The sequence below is a fragment of the Periplaneta americana genome, chromosome 16, assembly GCF_040183065.1.
Source record: "Periplaneta americana isolate PAMFEO1 chromosome 16, P.americana_PAMFEO1_priV1, whole genome shotgun sequence".
Taxonomy (NCBI): Eukaryota; Metazoa; Arthropoda; class Insecta; order Blattodea; family Blattidae; genus Periplaneta; species Periplaneta americana.
The window spans coordinates 87,299,563-87,322,983 of NC_091132.1; the positions used below are offsets into that span (position 1 = coordinate 87,299,563).

General features: G+C 38.1%; 1 protein-coding gene across 10 annotated transcripts in view; it reads right to left on the reverse strand.

Annotated features, from left to right (window-relative positions):
• Nucleotides 1-23,421, reverse strand: part of LOC138716553 (myb/SANT-like DNA-binding domain-containing protein 3) — a 334,664-nt gene that overhangs the window by 289,210 nt on the left and 22,033 nt on the right. For 2 of the 10 annotated variants that reach the window (XM_069849722.1, XM_069849721.1), the window contains exon 5: nt 254-4,588. The exons of 7 other annotated variants lie outside the window; for them this stretch is intronic. In XM_069849722.1, the coding sequence (XP_069705823.1) occupies nt 4,191-4,588 (398 nt within the window). In that variant the 3' untranslated portion in view covers nt 254-4,190. One more of the 10 variants, XM_069812487.1, reaches the window with a different exon arrangement.

Below are 23,421 nucleotides of genomic sequence, written 5' to 3' on the forward strand. Positions count from 1 at the left end.
GAAGTTCCTGAAACTGAAAGAGAGCAGTCTTGTGAAGTTCCTTGCAGGCCTGAGTCTACTTCTGCTGTTTTAATCGAGGTATGTTATTTGCTACTGAAGTAACCATTACATATATAAGACTAGCTGGTCCGTAAGAATAATTTACTCCGGCATGGATGTTTTGTTTAGAATAAATTTGATTTGCTATTTTTTTTTTTTTTTTTAATTTCGGATATAAATTAGGAAAACAGTATTTATATACACAAAATCTGGATCATAGGCTATATCACTTTATTAAACCCTAATCATAAATATATTTATGCACATGGACAAACATTATATCCAATAATTATTACAAGTGTTTTCAAGCTGGTAAAATTGATACACATAAGGCTACACAAACATTATTTGAGGAATGTTTAAAGTGCCAAACTGTTTTCGCACATGGTTCCCAAAAATAGTTTTCCAATGTTACCACATTTACACATTTATGGGGATTGGTTTGTTTGTTTGTTTGCTTACTTATAGAGAAAACCTGCCTCCAACCTTAACGAAACAATAATTATATACAATTGGTAATAATGAATTCAGGATTATACAGGGGGTATTTTCCAAAAAGTGTCGAAAGTGTGAATGTAAAACATATAAATTAATGCATTAATTCCTCTGTTACAACTTTCTCCATGTAATTTTCGAAGACCTCACTTTTCATCGTTACCAAGCTGTAAAGCACCTGACTGACAACATACAGAATAAGCTTAACACACTGAAAGTTGACCTGTGTCATATAACATTTGGCTGTCCCAAATATTTAAAGCTAGATTAACAGGTATTTTTTTTTTTTTGGCATGGTGATTAATTTTAATGTGTAATTCGGGAAAACATTTTTAGCTGTTTGATAAGACATCAAAGTGTACCTATTTTATTTTTGTCCAATTTTTTATTATTCCCTAAATGGAATTTTCTGAACCTAATAGATGTTATTCCTTGGTGCCTAAAATAATAAATTAAGAGCATTCAGTCATCACTAAGTTCTAGGTGTACCATTACCAAGTACTTATTGTACAATTTTTAAATATAGTCCATAAAATTCACATATATCATAAACGAATTTGACCAGAACCTATTTAGGTTAGTAACACTAAGTGATAAGAACATCTAAATAAAAGCAAAAATATCAAATCAGAGCATCTTGAAATTTATATATTCTTTAAATCTAAATTTGACACTTTTATGAAATTCACCCACATATAAATACTGTATGTGAAATTATTGAATACTGCTAAGCACTGTTTTCTATCAACAGGATGAAAATGTTGAAATCCTCCTGACATCAGCACCCGCAACCCCAAAAGTTGTGAATGACGAGAAATGTGGGAAGAGGAAGATATCAAAGATGTGTTGTAAAATATGTATTTTTTATTATTGCTTTATTTTACACGCCGTACCAATAGTTCAGATTATTTAGCATGAAACATTGTTAAGATAAATGTGGGTATGTTACCAAGTAAAAATTCAATGTAGAATACTGTATTAATATGTCATTTTGTTACACAGGATGAAGATGATTCCAGAAAAAGAATTGCAAAACTGGCAGAAGAAAGGTCGAAGGTCTTGCTAGAACAGCAAGAAGCAGAACACGAAGAAGAAAATGGAGATTTTAGATGCAGAACTGAAAATGAAAATTGATGAACACAGTGAAAGAATGAGAATTTTATGACAAGAGACTGAAATTAATTCTATTAAACACGAAATTTTAAATATTAAAAAACATTGTTTACTGAAAAAATTGTAGAAGTCTTGCCTTAGCTAACATAAATGTAACCTACATTATTGAATAGAAAATATTATACACAGTGCATGTAGGAATAATTGTTTATTACTGATGGTAACTTTTTGGAGACATAAGTTATGATTAGGTTTCAAAACTTAGTACCAGTAGGCCTACTGTAACAGTGGTTTTATAGAGAGCTCCTTAGAGATATATATTGCCTTGTTCATTAATCCGCTTCCGACTGTGTGTGACAGGACACATGATTTGTTAATTCTCAGGTGTTTTTATCTTAACTTGGATGATCCCCCTTAATACATAGCTACTGACTTGCACACAAAGTCACGTGCTTTATTCTATAATATTTACTTTACCATAACAATCTATAAGGTAATAGACATTATAACAGCTTACCCTTTTTAATGCGTGTTTGGAATAAGGTGAATAGTTCAGTGCAAAGTGCACTCTTACCAATAATACATAGGTATATTTCGAGAGTTGTGTTTCTTTTTTAAATTTAGTAACATTAAATTTTAATTTATTTATCTAAAAATCAAATCGCAAAGATTTGAAAAATGGCTCAGTTAACAATAAATGCAAATAGTGTAATCATTTATTTGATATTTATACCAGACAAAAGTGGCAAAGATGTTGAGAGCATTTTTTTAAATAAAAGAGAAATACTGGAAATCTGATTAAGTTATCAACAGGATTTTATAAGCAAGGATGGTTGAAATTACAGTACTAGCGAGTTCGGAATCCCACTCTGGGGATGAACAGGTACAAAGTTTCGAAGCCTAGACTAAGAACAAATACTAGACTTTCAGAAATAAGTATTTAAGTTAATAGACCTCTGGTATAGGAGCAATGTCATCTTCCAGAACTTCCCCCATATCTACAGCAATATTATGCAATACTGCAAGAGCAACAATGCATGTTTTGGTGTGATCTAGATTATTATTAAACCCCTTTAGCAGGCATCGAAATCTTTGTTTCCAAACACCAAAACACCTTTCCACAACATTTCTTGTACGGACATGACATCTATTGTAATTTTCTTCTTTTTCTGTGTTTGGATTGAGTACTGGTGTAAATACAAATGTCATATTGTTTTACATTTTATGTTGTCTTAACAGTATACATACTATATTATTACACTATTATGGACTTTAACCTTAAAAGTTACACTTTGAAAAATATGTTTTGGAATTCCTTTGCTTTTTATGTCTCACTGGGCCATTCCAAAATCTCATCATAGAAGAATCTAGCTTCATGGCTAACATATTTCACAATCTTTCTTATATCCTCCAGTTTTTTTGCATTAATGGGGATTTTATCGTTGTAAGCTTTGTTTTGTGGCATGGTAAGTTCTTGAAAGAGTTTTGGCTTTCCCAAATGGAATGTTTGTTTTACCAGAGAACCTATGAATAACGATGCTTCGATCACTCCTTTCTGGCCATTATCGTATGAAAACTCTTTAAAAGTACCAGGTGTGAAATGCTGTTTTTGGTTTCTTACAAGAGCTTTAGTTTCCTCAGACACCACAGTTTTCTTAAAGATGGTCGGCCACCATTCACTGAAGTTCAGAATTTCTTCTGTTTTCACTACATGTACTTCAACACCTTTCTTACTATTGGCCAATATTTCGACATATTCCATGGGAGTGTAAATGCGATCTATCTTTTTAAGCTTCTTTTTGAAGGTCCCAAAATTTCTGTCATGTGGCAAATATGAATGCCCTCGCTCAGGGAATCTATGAACAAGGATTCGAATTTGCCAGTAGCTGTCAAGGCCAAGCACATTCTGATCATTGTATGGTTCTTGTTCTGACCAGGACTGCCATCAGAGAATGAGTTAACATGTTTAACACTTTTTGAGACGTAATTTTCAAAGTAATGATTCAAAAATGAAGAAACCTCATTTGCACCCTTCCTTCCTTCTCCTTCATGGAAAGGTAAATTACAGACTTGTCTGTTTTAAGATCATGCACATTGAAAACATTTACCCATATTTGCCGCAAATAAAAAATGTCTTGTACCGGAATGTTTGGTAGGGGAGCATTATGCATGAAGTCGAATGCTAAAGCACATATCTCTTCATTCTCATCACATAATGTCTTCATGTTTTTCATAGTACTGTAAAATTTGCGGCTTCGTCGAAAATGGACTTCCAACTCTGCTTTTGCAGCTAATCTCACACTGTCCTTCAGGTGGGGATTCCTTATTTTAATGTTAAGTTCTTCACACATACAGCAAGTGTCTATTTGTGATATTCCGTAACGATAAATAAAATTATCACGGAAGTATTGCCTGTAGAAATCATATTTCACTTTTGTTCCATCATGTTTACTACAGTATAGTTCATACATGGTCCTTATATTTAATCTAGCATCTAAGTAATGCATCTCTTTTCCTGCATAATGTGAAGATTTAACCGGGAATCATCTGATGTGCTGATCAATGTTTTCAGTCACGTCTTCAGGCATCTTGGTTGGAGCAGGCTTTCTACCTCTCTTGTCTATTGGCAGTTCACCTCGAAGTAGACTTCGGGTAACATTAAAAACTCTTTTTGTCCCTATAGCATGCAAACTACAAAATGCTTGGCGACAGATCAAATTCCTGCAAGACCTGTCCATTACAAAATAATGGAAATTCGAAATGCGACTATTTTGTTCCGTGTCATTTTTCATTCCAGATCGACGCTGCTTAACATCTACTGCTTCAATAAGGCCCTGTAAATCTATATCTTGTGAGGTTTTATCTGGTAGATTGTGAAAGTTAGTGAATATGTGAATCTTCTGATCCTCACTTATATTTTTTAAACACTGACTTCCGACACCTGTAAATAAAATTAGTAAAATAACTAATTCTGTTGAGCTGTGATGTTCTGTTCATTACCAGTAAGATAAATCTAATGATAATTTCATTCTTACTAACAAGACATAAAATACTTTATCATACTAGTCTGCAATAAAATATTTTGTCATACTAAGCTGTAGTCATCTCTATTTTCTTTTTGGCTACAATATTTCCAGCATGATTTCTGTAGGATAATCCTTTCACAATAGAATTTTTATAACAATCTTTTTATGCGTATGATCTTTCCTCTTTGACTTTGGAGACATTGCAAAGAGGCCAATATTATTACCAAGCACACTGCATTCAACACAGGAAGAAACTGATACGACAACACGTTTTCTAAGTGCACAAACAACAGTGGAAAAAAGAACATCGTAATCGACTTTCAGCAATACTAACTTATGAATACGGTGCCAAAAGGAATCAAGTCAATGACTTAGGTCTTTCTTCCTCCATGTAACGAAGCAAGGCATGGTTTCGGCAAGGAGGAAAAGTCTGACTTAGTTCCTTTTTCCACCGTTCGATGCGCAAGACACATCCGTTATTCAAATGGTTGCATAACCCAAAAAATGTATATTTTGACCTAGTTTCTTTTAGCTCCGACTGATTCAATTGTATTCCTGATGTAGCGTTAGTTAGTAGTCTAAGAGAAGACAACACTTCACATCATTCATCAAATGCAGTTCCATCAAAGGATGCGATTAAAGTCGTTCCAAAGTGGAGAAAAGTAGACTTTGAAAGACCTGACTGCATTTGGGATGGTCATATTCCAGATCCCCCTGTAAATAATATTTCACCTCATGAACATTTTTCAAGTCTTATTGGAAACGATATTATTTGTTACATAGCAGAGGAATCAAACCTATATGCACACCAAAAAGATGGAATAACTCCAAATATTTCGACAGATGAAATAGAACAATTTCTCGAGATTTTACTGTACATGGGTGCTGTTCCAATGCCATAATACTGTATGTATTGGTCAACTGAATGTAGATTTCTTCGTATTAGTGATGTAAAGAGTAAATATTACAATATTTTTCATGCTGAATTTCAAATTACTACATGTACTCCAAATCACTGCAAATTGCAATTGTATTAATTATAACAATGTAAAAATTAGTATTTAATAGTTAAAAAACAATAATTACTGTTACTGTACGTGTTCATTTTGCCATGGAATAGTGCTGATTCCGTTGAAGTGTGATTTGAAAGTGTCTCTTATGATATGAGCCTGCTGTGACAGCCTGTTGAATGTTCTTCATAAACTACTTTTTTGAAATGGTGTTTCGATCAAACAATCTTGTAACGTCGCGGAGTTGAAGTCACCACCTTCACAGTCAATAATAACACTGGTCAACAGCAAAATTGCGACATGAGTGGTATATACAATTTTTGATTAATTGGACACCCCTTATGACGAAACTGTTACTGAAAGTTGCCAGTTGCTTCGTATTTTTATAGTATGGCATATACTTATGAAGTTGTAATTAGATAAGAATGTAGAGGAATATAGGGGATGAATAAACACACTTAGAAGGACGAGCTGGGTTTATCTTAGGTTTGTTATTGTGAGGAAGGGACTAAGATAAACATACAAAACAAGAATTCATTTACAGTAGATCTCCTCAGTGCCTGAGAAGTGTTTCGGAGTGCAGATGTGATTTACTAACAGATAAAACTCAAGTAAAAACTTCGTCTTAAAACGCTACAAAGAAATTTGTGACATAGTGTAAAATTAATTTATAATAGTAAATAGTAAATAAATAATAGTGATAAAATTTTACATGTTGTTAACAATGCCACGTAAGTGGATAAATGATCCTAACAGTGTTTGTTACATTTGCGGCGAAGTGGTGTTTCCTGTGCAGCGGAGAAATATCACTCCTGTTATAAAAACAGCTTACAATCTTTATTTTGGTGAATTCTGCAAATTAGGAGACCAAAATAAGAGTTGGGCTCCACATATCTGTTGTAAGACTTGCAACACGAATCTTCTGGATTGGTTGAATCACAGGAGACCTTAGATGCCTTTTGCCATTCCAGTTATTTGGTTGGAGCCAAGAAATCACACTGACGACTGTCTATTTTGTATGGTACCACCACTCCGAGGAATGACGAATTATAAAAAGAAGACCATTGTATATCCCAACATACATTCTGCTACTCGTCCAGTACCCCATAGTGATGAGCTACCTGTTCCTACACTCCCTGAATCATATTCCATAGATTCGGAAGAAGAGCCTTGTGATCCAGAACCATCCACATCTGCAGATCCTGACTTTGCACCTGATGTTAAATCTGAACATCACAAAATTAGCCAAAATGAACTAAACGATTCAGTGTGAGGCCTGGAACTTTCTAAAGCCAAGGCAGAGCTGTTAGCCTCCAGATTCCAACAATGGAACTATCTTGCCGAAAATGTGAAAGTGACATTTTTTCGTGACCGTCAGAAACATCTCGAGAAATATTTTTCTGTGGAAGGCGATTTAGTGTTTTGTAGTGATGTTAGTGGCTTATTGAGTGCTCTGAACATTAATCACATTTCTGATCAGTGGCGGTTGTTTATAGATGCCTCAAAATTAAGTCTCAAGGCTGTATTACTCCATAGTGGCAATCAGTGGCCGTCAATTCCTATTGGTTATTCAGTGCATATGAAGGAATCATATGACAGCCTGAAACTCCTTCTTGAATCAATTCATTATAACACTTATCAATGGAAAATATGTGCAGACTTCAAAGTAATTGCAATATTAATTGGACTCCAACTAGGCTACACTAAACGCTGTTGTTTCATATGCGAATGGAACAGCAGAGATAGAGCTTCTCATTTCATTAAAAAGGAATGGCCTTTACGTCAAGCTATGGAAACTGGAAAAATGAATATTAAACATGAACCTCTGGTGGAATCTGAGAACATTTTAATTCCTCCACTACATATAAAACTTGGTCTCATCAAAAACTTTGCTAAAAAGTTGGACCGAAATGGACCGGCATTCAAATATCTAGTTTCAAAATTTCCTAAAATGAGTGAGGCCAAGTTAAAGGAAGGAGTTTTTGTTGGCCCACAGATTCGTCAACTTCACCAAGATGAGATATTTGAATACCTTTTAAATGATGTTGAGAAAGAGGCATGGATTTCTTTCAGAGGAGTCGTAAATAATTTTTTGGGAAACAAACGAGCTGAAAACTATGAGGACCTTGTTAAGAATTCGCTATCTTATCACAAAATGGGATGCAACATGTCCCTTAAACTACACTTTTCACTCCCATCTGAATTGTTTTCCTGAAAGTTGTGGGGAAGTAAGCGATGAACATGGGGAACGATTCCACCAACAAATATCATTAATGGAAAAACGTTACCAGGGAAAGTGGAGTGCAAGAATGCTTGCTGACTACTGCTGGACAGTCATCAGGGATGCTCCTCAACTCGACTACAAGAGGGAAGCAAAGAGAAAGCACATTTAGGAAAGGTAAGCGATGTTTTACAAGACATCAGACAGATTTTCATAGAAAAAATCACTATCGAATTTTTCTTAATATTACTCTGAAACCAGAAACAACCTAGAATTTTTGTTGTCATATTCGTGTTCAGCATAGTGTGATCCTTTAGAAAAGTGAGGTTTCATTCATGTCGCAAACAAAAAGTCAAAATTTGTTCTCCAGTGTAATTGAAGACTTGACATGGAAAAGGATGTAAGTGCCAATTTTGCATGGACAACAATCTATGTTCCATTGCCAATGGCCCGACAAGAGCTGTAAGTACAGCGTACCTGCTTGTAGTTTGTACTGATGCCGTAAGATGGCATCGGATGCAACTGCATGGTTGTTGGCATGAAGAGGGATGCAAGTGTTACATCATGTTAGTTGAGACAATGCTATTGAGTTTTCTGTGTTACATTCTCTGGTTAATCGCCGTTACATTTTGCGTGGACTTGCGCAGAGTTAAGTATCAAATAACATGCCAAAAGCTGAGGAGGCGTATAAACCCCCGATCAAGGTAAGTTTTAGCTAGTTATTTGTGAAGTGTTCAAACCACAGTGAACTCTGTACTTGGATTTCTCTCGTTTATCAAAAAAAGCCCAAGGCACATATTTAATGGGCCATATTCATTTGACGATCATTTCAAGAAGACACCGTGGAAGCTATGAAGATCCTGCACAAAGATGAAAAGTGTCAGCTACATACGCTATTCTGACACGTCGAGGCAATGTCCAGGTCTGCATTAATACCTTCTTAGCAATATTCGGAATATCAACAAAGAGAAACCAACTTCTCTTAGAACATGTGAAGAAAGGAGATATTGTGTTCAGGGATGCCAGAGGAACATCCACTGTATCACACAAGAGAAAATATACAGCCACTGACATAAGTCTCATTAAAGATCATGTGTGCTCATTCCCAACAGAAGAGTCACTACTTCAGGCAACAGTCAGCAAAGCAATACCTAAGCTCTGACTTAAACATTAATTAGTTTTATCATGCATTCAAGGAGAAATTTCCTGACATACATAATGATGATCGATTTTACAGCAGAGTTTTCAAAAGGGAATTTCCCAACCTCAATTTCAGACGGCCGAGAACAGATACCTGCCGCACCTGTGATAAACTGACCTGTGAAATAAATGCCAGTAGTGGGACGTCCAAATTCTCTTTGATTGCTACAAAAGAACTTCACCACAAGAAAACTGAAAGCTGGTATCTAGTCAGTATCCTTCAAGTACTGTAGCGACTGTGGTTACTGATATGCAACGGGTTATGTTCACGCTCACTTTGACACACAGTAACATGTTCTATATGCGCCAAAAGTCGAATTACAACCTGTGTATTCATGTGGGGAATTCTGCTTTCATGTACGTGACATGATAGACGTGGAGGTAATGCTGTTGCATGTCTGTTAAAGGTTTTGTCCACTCAGTTTACACCTAAACACCAGTTGGAAATATGGTGTGACACTGTAATGGACAAAATTAGAACAGAATGGTGCTGCTGGTAACCTGTATCTAGTGGTTAGTGGATACTATGATCCACTGAACTGAAATTTCTGTCTCAGAACATTTTTATGCACCTTGTGATCGCGACTTGGTGTTACTGAGAAACGAAAAAGGGTTTGCAAGGCCATGGTGCCTGAAGAAATTCAGACTGTGCTGAGAACAGTACGACTCCAACATCCATTTCGGGTGGTGACAATGGAAAAATCAGATTTCTTCGATTTCTCTGGTGCAGCTGATATACAGGGCTACTACAAAAGAATCATTCATTTTCAAACTGCTATATTCTCCAAAGTATTACTCGCACACCAATGAGTGATACATCAAAAGAACTGGACACGCACCTGGTTTGCATTGTGTACACCTGCTTGGAAGCACGAGTGTAGTGCCTGCACAAAATGGTGACAAAAGAAGAAAAGAGTTTTTGTGTGTTGGAATATGCGAGATATACGTTTGTTATAACAGTGCAACGTGCATTCAGACGAGAATATGGACACGAACCTCCATGTACAGAGTATTTTGCGGTGGTATCGGCAATTCAAGGACACTGGTTGTCTGTGTAAGGGAAAAGTATTAGTCGACCCACAGTGCCTGATGAAACAGTGGAGAGAGTGCGAGAATCTTTCGTGTGCAGTTCACAAAAATCAACAGCCCATGGAAGCCGCGAACTTGGAATGCCACAGCAAACTGTGTGGAAGATTTTGCAACGACGGTTAAAGTTCAAACCATATCGTGTACAGCTTCTGCAACATTTGAACACAGAAGATTACGGCTGGCATCTCCAATTCTGCACAATGCAGGAAGCAATGGAGGACGAAGATTTCACAGCCAAGTTGATATTTAGTGACGAATGCACATTTCATTTATCTGGGATTGTTAATCGTCATAATGTGTGTATTTGGGGCTGTCAAAATCCTCATGCATTTGTAATGCTTGAAAGAGATTCGCCAAAGGTAAATGATTTCTGTGCGATGTCACAGCCAAAGGTGCAAGGTCTTTTTTTTTTTTTTTTTGAGACCACTGTTGCATGTACATTTTATCTAGATATGTTGACTTTATGGTTGTTTCGACAAATAACACCGAAGATACAGACAATTTTGTCTTTGAACAAGACAGGGCACCCCCTCATTGGATGCTTGCTGTTTGTGAATACTGAACCATGAACTGCCTAATCGCAGGATTGGGCGTGTTGGTGCAGATGACCAAGCTCTGTTCCCTTGGCCCCCCAGGTCACCAGACCTAACGCCATGTGATTTCTACCTTTGGGGGTACATTAAAGACCACGTCTACGTACCTCCACTGCCACAAACACTGGTACAGCTGAGAGAGCGCATCAATAATGCAGTAATGGCCACTGACAGGACAACGCTACACAATGTGTGCAACGAACTGGACTACCGCCTGCACGTATGTCGTGTCATCCAAGGAGTACACACAGAACATTTGCAGTGTGTGGGAATAAAATGTTGCGTGTACGGTTCTTTTAAATGTATCACTCATTGTTGTACGAGTAATACTTTGGAAAATATAGGAGTTTGAAAATGAAGGATTCTTTTGTAGTAGCCATGTATTTATAAATACAACATTATTGCAGATCACTAACAAATCATGGATCAAGATTTACCACAAATTAAAACAAAGAAATCCTTCAGTTAAATGGAAGAGTGGGAGCATCATGCTGTCTTCAAGAAAGGAAAATACGCAGAATTCAGGAACATAGAGATCTTCAGAAATGACACACAGGTAATATCCATAAGTGATGGCAAGAAAAAACGACTTACTGGTGATGCTGGATTACATGGATGCACAATATTGTAACTTTTTTTTACAATAATGTGTGACTCCCAGTACATGAATGATCAGACGAGATGATGGGTGAACCGTGCCAGCAAAATCCTTAGTGCTGGATACATCGAAGCAAGCCCAGGAATGCTGATGGGGATGCTAAATGCAGGATCAACTACCATCGGCATCATTCCTCAGATGCACAAAATGCTCCCACACCACAAGAATGTGACTACACTCTGGTCATCTGATGACAGCATGGCTGTATACTCTGCTGACTCCACGGAAACATTAGGGTGGACCTATGAACAAAACCGAAGAAACCTCAAATTGGCTTCCATAAACCTCTCTCCTGACAAAAACTTCCTATTCACTGAGGCTTTCGGAGAATATACCTCTTGGTATCAGGACGGCGACTTTGTGGCTCAGTTCGGGGTCCTCCGTCCTAGCGGCCGCACTTCCGGGGATAACTTCTATGCCATAGCAAAAAGCGCCGTAATTTCCCAGCAAAAATTGGAGATGAACCCATTTGGAGCACAATTCAAGATCATAGCAGGCATCAATAACTGCAGAAGACTCTGGAAAATCCAATACTGTCCAACCAATAGGGACCCTGAAGCTGTATAAACACACTCTTTTCAATCTAACCTCTACAGAGTAAGAAATGGATTTTAAAAGGAGCAGTTTCTACACCGCTTCAGTTCTCCCTACAATGGGAAAGGACGCAAGAAAAGACCACGGATATCTGGTAACCCAAAGACCAGCACATAATAGCCTATCTATCATCAGCTGCTTGTACATGTACATTAATCCGCCACCTTATGGGTACGGGAGTCCAGGCCCGAAAGCAGCAGAAAGTGTAATGAGGGCATACACCTTCAACCACAAGAGCCCAGAAAGAAGGAAACTGAAAATAAACGGGTTCATTGGGAAAAAGAAGACAGCCCTAAATACCCTTTTAACCTGGATGTTGGGAATTTCCATCCAGGAGAGGTGTACTTAATGCTGCAACGATTCACACTCGAGAACCACCAGCTAACAGACGACTCCGTGAATCACGTGATGGAGATTCTCCTCAATACTAACTCGGACATCCTAACCCGAGGAAGACAGACATTTGACTCAGTCAACGAAAAGAGCACCACCGCCTCCAGAGCTTACAAGCACATGTATGACATCTTCCGACAAAACCTATCTTAGCCTTCATCCAGCTGCATTTATTTCATTCGGCAATTTTGCACTCATCTGGAGAAACAGGAAATAGCCTGGTCTGAAAGGTGGAGCCTCTACCAAGTTCAAGTATGACTCTAGAACACACCAACGAGTGAGAAACACTCAAATGAGGTCCGTGAGAAGCAATAAATCAACCTCGTCGGTGGAAGAAACCACAGAAACAGCAATGGACTGGGCAAGATCTTTTTGCTCATACATCAAACATGGAGAAAGGGAGAAGATATCCAGAAGAGCAATAGCATCGGCCAACCCCATAATGAGAATGTTCCTATACATTATGGAGTAATTCCACTTGGATCTACCTAAGAAACTTCAAGGCACCACCATAGGGATTGGAGGTGAAGAGAAAAAGGCGATGCACAGTAGTCCGAATCACTTAAAAGCTGGTCAAAAATCATTTTTTCAACTTAGATACAGAATCTTTAAATCACATTCCAATAATTCTATAATACTTGACCTTCAGAAATTACAGGTCATTTATTAATAATAACATACAGGTTCCACGATATATTTGTTCAAAAGTGACATAAATCTAACTTGTGTAATTTTACCTTAGTGATGTGATTTTAAAAGAGCCCTGATCAAGTTTTAAAATGCATAAAAATGATAGTAAATATTTTTATTATATAATGTTATATGTCGTTTACATTATACACACTAACACCTAAGTTAATATTATGTTTTAGTATTAATTAGAATTTTTTTAAAGTCAAGTATTATTTTTAAAAGGGTACTTAAATATATAGAGTTTAAAAAAAAGTATAAATATGTATACTGTGAAACTTACACAGTTATTAAGGGAAGCCTTCTTTTAGGGAATGTTGAAGATTTCATCTCCAAGGTTATCCTAGGGTAACCTCTACGAGCCCAAGACTACCCCTGCGCGCTGTTTCTTCAATTCTCATATGCCATAACTGTGACAACTCATAGTCATAACTCGCGTTCTGTTTACAGTAGAAGAGGTTCCTTCCAAGCTGACTGAAACACTAACTGTATTCAGTCATCTTGATACATTCAGTGGTTCAGGCTGAGTTTATTGTGCAAGTGCAAAATGAGTTTTTCTGTGAGTCACCGTGAACTTCAACATAAATTAGACAATGGAGAAATGAATCTCGTAAGCAACAAGAAAATTATGTCACGTCATTTTTGACTAACAAATTTTAAATGAATACTGATTCTAGTGCTACAAAAAAGTTATACAATGTCATTTAGAATACATTTTTTTTTCTTCCGTATTATCAGCAATGGGTGAAGTGTGGTTATTGTGAAACATATTTTTCAAACAGATATTCTCGTTGGTTAGATCATGACATAACATTGCCTATTGAAAATATTTCATGTGTATCAATGCCGAAAAAACATACCGATATTCCAAGCACATCGGGAAAGCTGAGTCACGGTCGTCCTACATAAGTATTTGGGAAATTAAGTGAAAGAAGTAAACGAAGAAAAGCAAAAGAAACGAGAGAAAATGTCTTCTGAAGAGCTCTCTTATGTTACAGCAATGAGTTTAAGGTGAGAAGGTGATGAAGCAGCAGCCAAATTGTTGAAAGAAGTAACAACCACAACACCAAGCAGAGGCAAAAGAATTCGTGATTCTTGGAGGGGGGGAAAAAAAAAAGGAAAGTACTGGACTCACAAATGAAGATGCTTTTTCATTAATAATAGATTCAAATCTGTCCAGATATCAATATAAAACAATCAGAAAAATGGCACACATAACAATGATCTCTACTCCAGTTATCAATCCGTTTTAGAAGCTAAAAAAGAAACTTACCCAAAGGCATACAAGTGATCGAAAATGAATGTGAGGTCAAATTACAGTCTCTGTTACATCATACAGCCTACAGAATCTTGAATATTTCACCTCTAAGTAACACGGATAAAAACTACATGTGGCATTGTAAATGGGGTTTTGACGGCAGCTCTGGTCCTTCGCAATATAAACAGATATGGAATCAAGAAGAGAAAAGTGACGAAAGTTTATTTCTTACGTCATTGGTTCCCCTGTGCTTGGTTGATACCGAAGGTGGAGATGTTGCATGGAAGAATCCCCGTCCTTCATGAACTTGATTCTGCAGACCTATTCGCCTTCAGTGGGTACACGAGACAACGGAAATAGTCCAAGCAGAGAGAGAATATGTAGAAAATCAGATACAGGACTTGCAACCATTTACATTAGGTAACATCACAGTTCCGTTTTCACTACTTTTAACTATGATAGACGGGAAAATATACAATGCATTAGCCAAGTCATCCAATATGAAGCGCTACATCTGTGGTGCAAAAATTTCACAAATGAATAATCTTGAATTTTTACAACAGTCAGAAGATGCCTCCAATTTTATCTTTGGATTATCAATTTCACATGCATATATAAGGTTTTTTGAATGCATACTACATATATCTTACCAGCTTGAATTTAAAAAAATGGAAGGCAAATGTACGAGTTGGAAGTCGAGAAATTATGAAGAAAAGAAAGAAAACTATTGAAGATGCATTTCGAAATAGATTAGGGCTTATTATAGATACACCAAAGCAGGGTATGGGACTACAAATGATGGGAACACGGCAAGAAGATTTTTCGAAAATACTAAAGAAGCATCTAAAATAACTGGAGTTTATTATTATTTAAATTTTGCGATTCAGTGTGATTCTTACTACAATTTCATGTTTTCAAAATATAAGTGAATCGCGATTCAATATATTATACTGCAGAAAGACCGCAGAGCTGTTCGTCAAATTATACCCATGGTATTATATGCCACCAACATGCACAAAATTCTTATTCACGGAGCATCTATTGTAAAATCAGCTTTATTATCAGTAGCAGAACTATCCGAGGAAGCAATGGAATCATTAAACAAAACTGTTCGAAGATTTCGACAAGATCACAACAGAAACTTTCGGTGACCGACGTTTTCTATAGTAGGCAGATGTGGCTTATAATCTTTTTATTATGGTTCATGAGGAAAAACAGAACAAAGAAGATATTTATAGTTACATCTGGCTCGAAACTGAATCAGAGAGGGGAGCTAATGAAGAAACCTCCACGTTGGTGCATTTCCTTCATGACATTGAACATAGGGTTGCCATACGTCCTCATTTTTGCGGAAATGTTCTCATTTTGAGCAGAAAAATACTGTCTGCAAACAATTTTGAAAATCCATTGGTTTGTCCGCAAATTGTTCATTGAAAGCAAAATTATCACTTTCGAGAGTGAAGTCGTGCACTTTATCTTCTTTCATGTTGAATGCAGATGTCCGGTAGTATTTATAATCTTTGCTCATACAAATACTGTTTATGGATTTTTTTCTATGTTAAATTAATGGTACAACCTACAAGGCAGTGACTTTACAGTTTACATTTAATCTTTTTCTGGCCAGCAGGTCAGTTAGGACTTTTTTTATTGGACATGAAGGAAGCAACACGTGTCTGGAGCCCTCTCGTGATTGGATCTTTGGGGAAAGCAGCGACCTATAGGAGATCTCCATAGCGGACGAAGCGAACCCGTAACTACCAGCAAGAGTCTTCAGAGCTACACCAGCGAGCACAGCAGGCAAGCAGCTCTCGGCCAGGGAGGATCGAGTTGGCGAGTATCGTATTTCTGTCGGCCAGGCGGTGACATCTATGTGATCGGCACTTTTTAAAGAGCAGCCTATTGGTTCCCGTGCCGCATCGGTGAGCAGCGCGAATCTTCCCTAGGCCAGGAGGATCCCAGTCGGGGATTGGGTCCTCTCTTGAGGAGACCCCTAGCCGAACTCAGTCCTTGGGCAGGCTTCCTGCTAGGGAGAGACTCTGTGCCTTCGTGCCGGAGTGACGCCCTAAAGGCAGTGCCTTCGGGCTAAGTTGCTTTCTCTCCTCCACTCTTCAACTATTGTCCGGCCCTTCTGAGGGCTACGCAGATTTTCGTCCGATCCTTCTGAGGGCCTACAAAATAAGCCAAACAAACCGACGGTCCCCCACACACAGAAGAAGATGGCGACGATTACAGTTGTGCTGTAGTTTGTGCTTGTGCAAAACAGTGAAATTGTGTGAAGTGGGTGGATAGTGCGTTGCGTGTAATATATTGTTGGTAGTATTAGACATCCAAGTATAATAAGAAAAATAAGTGTGAAATTAGTTCGATGGATCGTCGAGGGACCTAGGCGACGTTGATCGCGGACTGACCAGAGGCTGTTCACCAGAATCTCAGATCTACGATCTCCCACTGCACGAAGGGAATCTAGGTGGCATTGGCGGAGGGAGAAGCTGCACACCTGCAACAGCGCACGGGCTGGACAGAAGATGTACGTGTGCGGGCGAAGGACCACTTAAGTGCGCGCGCACGCACACGCACACGCACACGCACACACACACACACACACACACACACACCCCGCGCGCGCGCGCGCGGATGAGGGAGTTCGTTACCCTGTTGTTCCAATTTAACAGTGATCTCGTGTGGAAGTTTATTACTAGTGTGTATAAAAGGAGTGTAGATTTCGAAAATAGTATATGCACAAGACGTAAATATGTTAGCACATTGAAGAAACAGCAGTAGCCATATAAATCGCGTTTATATTTAGGAAGTAAACTGTGAACTCTGTGCTAGTAGAATTCTATCGCTATCCATCTTATGGGAATCTCGTATTCAGTGGACCCATAGAAAACTGTATATATGAATTGTGCGGAGGTGTGAGTGAGTGAAACCGTATTAGTGTTAGTGGCTGGTGAGAAACTGTGTACGTATTGGTGACGAACTATATACCTGTCGAAGAAAAAAAGATACCTCATGAGTGTGTAACAAAGTGTCTTGTCGAGATGCTAGTGTGCTCCTGCTTGTTAACAAACCAATGCCCGCTCTCTGCATCGAGATAAGATGGCGGGGGAAGCAAGTGAAATTATTGAAAGCGCTCTTGAAGAATTGATAGGTGTCACGAAAAAAAAGTGAAACTTGAGAAGCGACCTCAGGGAAGTCATACTGAAATCGTGTTTTGACTTTGCCTGAGCGCCGGAAGTGCGCACAAGTGTTGCTCTCGGTGCTACCAACTGTCGGCTGGACGTTCGTCAAGGTAGCCGTAAAGAAGAGCGCCTGTAACTGTTATCAGGAATATGTTATACTGTATATAATAAAATATAATTATTGTTGGTGTTGTGTACAGAAAGTATCATCCAAACCGTGCAAGAAACTGTAACTGAGGATAAACGGTTTTATGAAATGACGCTTGTGCTTGGTTATCATGGATACTGATTGAAGAACAGACGTCGTGATGCACACGCACACAATGGCGGAGGGTAAGAATGACGTTGTGGAGAACGCCCTGAACATGCTGGTAAATGTGACGGACAAAAGTGGGAACTTAAGAGATGACTTAAAAAAAGATATCCTAACGGCTGTAAGTACGCTGAGAAAGGAAATTACGAATATCAAAATTGAGGTGCAAGAGAGGGATCTGGCTATTTCCCAGTTGGAAAGTAAAGTTGTTGAAGCTAACTCCATAATAGCAGCCCTGCAAAATGACGAGAGTCGGAGGGTACATCGAGAGCCATCTGTGGCTGCTATAAGCCAGCACTCGTGCAGCAGCGCTAGCAACGTGCTCCCTGCTATGAGTGCGCCTAAGTCATATTCCGAAGTAGCTCGCCAGTTTGGCCAACGTATGAAAAGGTACAAAGTGTTCGTTAAGTCCAAAGAATATGAAACTTCAGAATGGATGAAGAAAATAAAAGAAAATATCAACCCAATTGATATGAAAATAGGAATTAGCTCAATTAAAACTTTAAGAGATGGGAGAATAATTGAAAGCGAGAGCAAAGAGGAAATTGAGAAAATAACAAACAGTATTAATGAAAAATGTGGCGAAAAATTAGAAGCAAAGGTGCCAAAACTTAGATATCCAAATGTAATAATCTACAATTTTTCCAGAGGATATTTCACTTGAAGACCCTGAGAGAGTTATTCGATTGCAGAACACAAATCTCGACGTAAATGAAGGAGATATCAAGCCAAAGTTTATTGTCAGAAGAAGGAAAGTAATAAACCTCGTTGTGGAGGTCAGTTCAGAGACACGGAAACGTTTGCTGGAAACTAAATTGAGAATTGGGTGGCATATGTGCAAGGTAGGCGATTATCTCGAACCCAGGAGGTGCTTCAAGTGTAGTAAATTTCGACATAAAACTAATGACTGCAGAGGAATCGAAACATGCCCATTGTGCACAGGTAATCACAAGATGAAAGAATGTCAAGCTGCTGCAAGAGAATTCAAATGTACCAACTACGAAACATGTAATCACTACAACCCTAAATCAAAGGTAAATTCAAGTCACACATCCCTTAACAAGAACTGTCCCAGCTTACAGGAAGTGCTGAAGAGGTCCGTTCAAAACATTGATTATTAATAATGTTCACACCTTCAGCCTTACGTAATAATACCACACGAATTTCTTCTTCTGGGAACAGACCTATAAAATATTTCCAAATCAACATGCAACATTCACGAGCTGCAACTTCTAACCTTGTGCACTTAATAGAACAATACGACACCGACATTGTGTTCATGCAAGAACCATATTGCAACGAGAATAAAGTAGCAGGACTGTCACGTAACTTCAAAATCTTCACTGCTGGAAATGGTAAGAAGCGCACCGCCATAACAATAAGAAATAATACAATTGATGCGGTACTAATACATCAACTATCAAATGAGGACACTGTCGTCTTGGAACTAGTCCATGGTAACTCTGCGATTTTAGTCATAACTATGTACCTCGACATAAAAGAAGATATAGGCAGTGACATGAAGAAAATCGAGAATATTTTAAATTTCGCATCAACAAAGGGAAGAAACATACTGATTACAATGGACAGTAACTGCAGATCAAAGACTTGGCATGACGTTCTAACTAATAAAAGAGGCGAAATATTAGAGGAATTTATGAGCAAGCAACTGTACATAATAAATGAGGAAAGTTGGACTACAACGTTTGAAAGTACAAGAGGAGCTAGCAACATAGATTTGACTGTAACTAACGGCCAACTCATAACTTCTATAAATGAGTGGAGAATCCTTGTAGAAGAAACCTATTCAGATCATAATTTAATAATGTTTAACATAGGACATCGTGGCTGCAACAGTAATCACTATAACTTTCATGGTGTAAGATACATTACCTGCGAAGAAAACTATAAAGTTTTTGATTACCTAGTCAAGAGTACTATCTTGTATTTCTGTCTAAACAGCTATGCTACAAATGTAAAAGAAATAGACCGCGAGTTATGTTTTATAGCTACGGAAGGAAGAGATATAGAAATTGTCGTGGAGAAATTTCAGAAGACATTAACTATAGCATGCACACAGTCATTCAAAACCTGCAAAATGACTGGAAAGAAACTGAGATACAAATTCGTACCTTGGTGGACCCAAGAGCTTACTATATTGAGGAAGAGGGTTAATGCTATGAGGAGAAGATATCAAGAAGCAAAAGAAAATATATTACGAGAAACCCGCAAAGAACAATACTTGGAAGCAAAAAGAATATACCAAGCTACTATTCGGAGGGAAAAAATGAAATCATGGAAAGAATACTGTAACGTGACACCGTCGAGCAATCCATGGAATGCTGTGTATAAAATAGCTTCTGTAAAGTTAAAAGACACCACAACACTTTCAACTCTGAAGAAAATTGATGGGTCCTTTACAACGGATATAGAAGATACATTGAATTTGATGTTGGATCACTTCACACCGGCAGATGATGAGAGATATGACTCTGATTACCATCAATCTATAAGAAAACGCTCCAAAGAACCCATCTACACACACGAAGATAAGGACTTTACGCAAGATGAAATTAAAGAAGTCCTGGAAAGCACATACCACATAAAGGCTGCCGGCGAAGATGGGATAACCAGCCACATATTGTTACGAGTTTTTTAAATGTTTCCATCATTCATAACAGCAATGTATAATTGTTGTCTAAAGAGAGGTTGCTTTCCAAAGCAGTGGAAAAAGTCAAGAATAATTCCCATTATGAAACCAGGAAAGGAGAACTGTATGGAGGCTACTAAATTTCGACCAATAAGTCTGCTGAATGTAGGTGGAAAAGTTTTGGAGAAACTACTTATAAACCGAATAATGCACCATGTATATTCGAAAGCTCTATTTAAAAAAAAAACCAATGTGGATTTACGCCTCAGAGGAGCACAATAGATGCTGCAATGGCAGTGAAAGAATTTGTGAAGAGGAACATGGACCAAGGAAAGTGCGTCGCTCTCGTTAGTCTCGATGTAAAAGGGGCTTTCGATGCAGCATGGTGGCCGAACATTCTTTATGCATTACAACAATTCCAGTGCCCCAAAAACTTACACAAAATTAACTAATAACTATTTTAACCACAGGACAGCTGTCTTGTCAGCCAACAATTTTCTGGTAGAAAGAGAAGTGAGCAAAGGATGCCCACAAGGGTCCTGCTGTGGTCCTGGTTATTGGAATTTGCAATATAATTCACTGCTGAATTTAAACTTTACAGAACACACAAAAATTCTGGCATTTGCAGATGATGTAATTCTATTAACTGAAGGGAGAAACGTCTTAGAAGTAGAGAACTACACTAATATCGAACTAAATAAAATTGAGACATGGGCGACGAACAACAAAATACAATTTAATGAAGAAAAATGAAAAGCCATGCTGATATCAAAGAAAAGGAAAGAAAATAAAGGAATAAGCATATTTCTAAATAATAAACAATTAGAACAAATTCACAAGATTAAATATTTAGGCATAATCTTAGACGAAAAGTTCAGGTTTGATGAACACATTAATTATGTAGCAGAGAGGTGCACAAAATTAATTCATTCACTATCCAAGTCTGCAGGAATCAGTTGGGGATTGAAAGATGAAGCCATACAAACAATATACAAAGGAGCGATACTGCCCCTGGTATCTTATGGAGCCCCTGTGTGGATAGAGGCACTGTAAAGACAAAAAAATTAAAGAATATATCAAAGACTACAAAGATTAATCAATATTAGAATGGCAAATGCATTTCGTACCACATCCTCCGAAGCACTGTGCATTTTAAAAGGATTAACTCCAATTATACTGAAATTACAAGAGCTCGCAAAGATATACAATACAACAAGAGAAGAAAAAAATTGACCATGATGGTCAATGTGACAAATGGCCACACCCTGCAGACATTGTCAGAATAAAAGTGAATAAAATTAAGGCTCACAAGTTTGAAGTATTTACTGACGGAAGTAAAAGTGAGAGAGGAGTAGGTTCGGGAATCGTAATATTTACAGATGGAACACTTACACATAAACTGAAATTCAGACTGGATGCAAGGTGTTCTAATAACCAAGCTGAACAGATGGCAATTGTGAAGGCTTTAGATAAGATAATAGAACTTGGTGGAAAAGATAATAGAGAAAAGACAGTTGCAATATATACTGATAGTCAAATAACACTGGACTCTCTTAAAAATAGCAACAACCATAAGGCATTAATAGAAGAATGTAGGACGAAACTCAGAAAACTGGAAGCAGACAACTGGACCATAGAATTCAGCTGGATTAAAGCACACGTAGGAGAATACGGTAATGAACTTGCTGACCAACTAGCGAAGCAAGCATCTCAAGACAGTGAACTGGAAATCTGTTACAAGAAGATTCCAAAAACCGAAATACTACGTGACATGAAACAACATAGTTTATCGAAATCGGAAAGCTTGTGGCAAACTACGTCGAAAAGGCAAATTAAAAAATCGTTCTTTCCAACAGTAAAATCGAGACTGCAAATGAACCTACATGTAACACACAATTTCACCACATTTGCAACAGGCCATGGTAAACTAAGATCCTATTTTCACCGCTTCAAAATTATGGAATCACCAATGTGTCCCTGCAACCTAAATGAACAGACAATAGAACATCTAATATATGATTACCTTAAACTGAGCTTGCAACGAGCAATATTCAGGAACAAAATTTCATGAAAGAAAGGGAAATGGCCAGTTAATAAAATAGACAGAATAAAATTGTACTGTAAAGAATTCATGCAATTTGTAAATTCAGTGGATTTTGAATCACTGTAAAAAATTTTAACAAATATGTATGCAGTAATTAGGAGGTACACTATGTAAGTAATAAAACTATAACTACAACTAGAACAATATTAAGAATTTGAACTGGTATAAATAATTGTACGCATAAATTTTTGTATTAATCAACCAGTCATGTAGTATTACATTAATTGTAATGGAACATGATGTAAATAAATGCTTAAAAAAAACCGACGGTCCCCAGCAGGCTCCGCAACACTTGTTAGGGTAGCTAACCGGCCTAGGCTTCGGCGACCAGTTGGGCGTAACTGCAGGGCTTCCACCCCTAGCGGGAAAGAGGCCTAGCAGGTTCTTGCACTGCGGACAGCATGCCGCTTAGGACACCCTTCCCTGATAGGATCGATCTTCAAAGTCGAATGGCTCCAGTTAAGAGCAGCAAGGTCATGAGCCAACCTAAAGCAGGTGGCGTAAAGCGGTAGCTAGTTTGCACTAGCCAGACAGGGCCTACCACCTCGTACTTTCGCGTGCGCGAGTCCCGCGCAGATTACCCCTCCCAGGCGTCGGAACGTGCGATCGGCTAGTCCAATACAGACGCCGCCGGTCCTTGTCCCTGTCGCTGAGATACTTGAACGTCGTCCCACTCTCAGCATCGCAGTCCCTTCTGGACTTTCACGTAAGCCCTCTCTGCAGGTAGCTCCCAAGGGCACAGAGGTGACATGTCCTGACTTTCCCGGTCCTAGCAGACTGAGTAAGCCAGAGA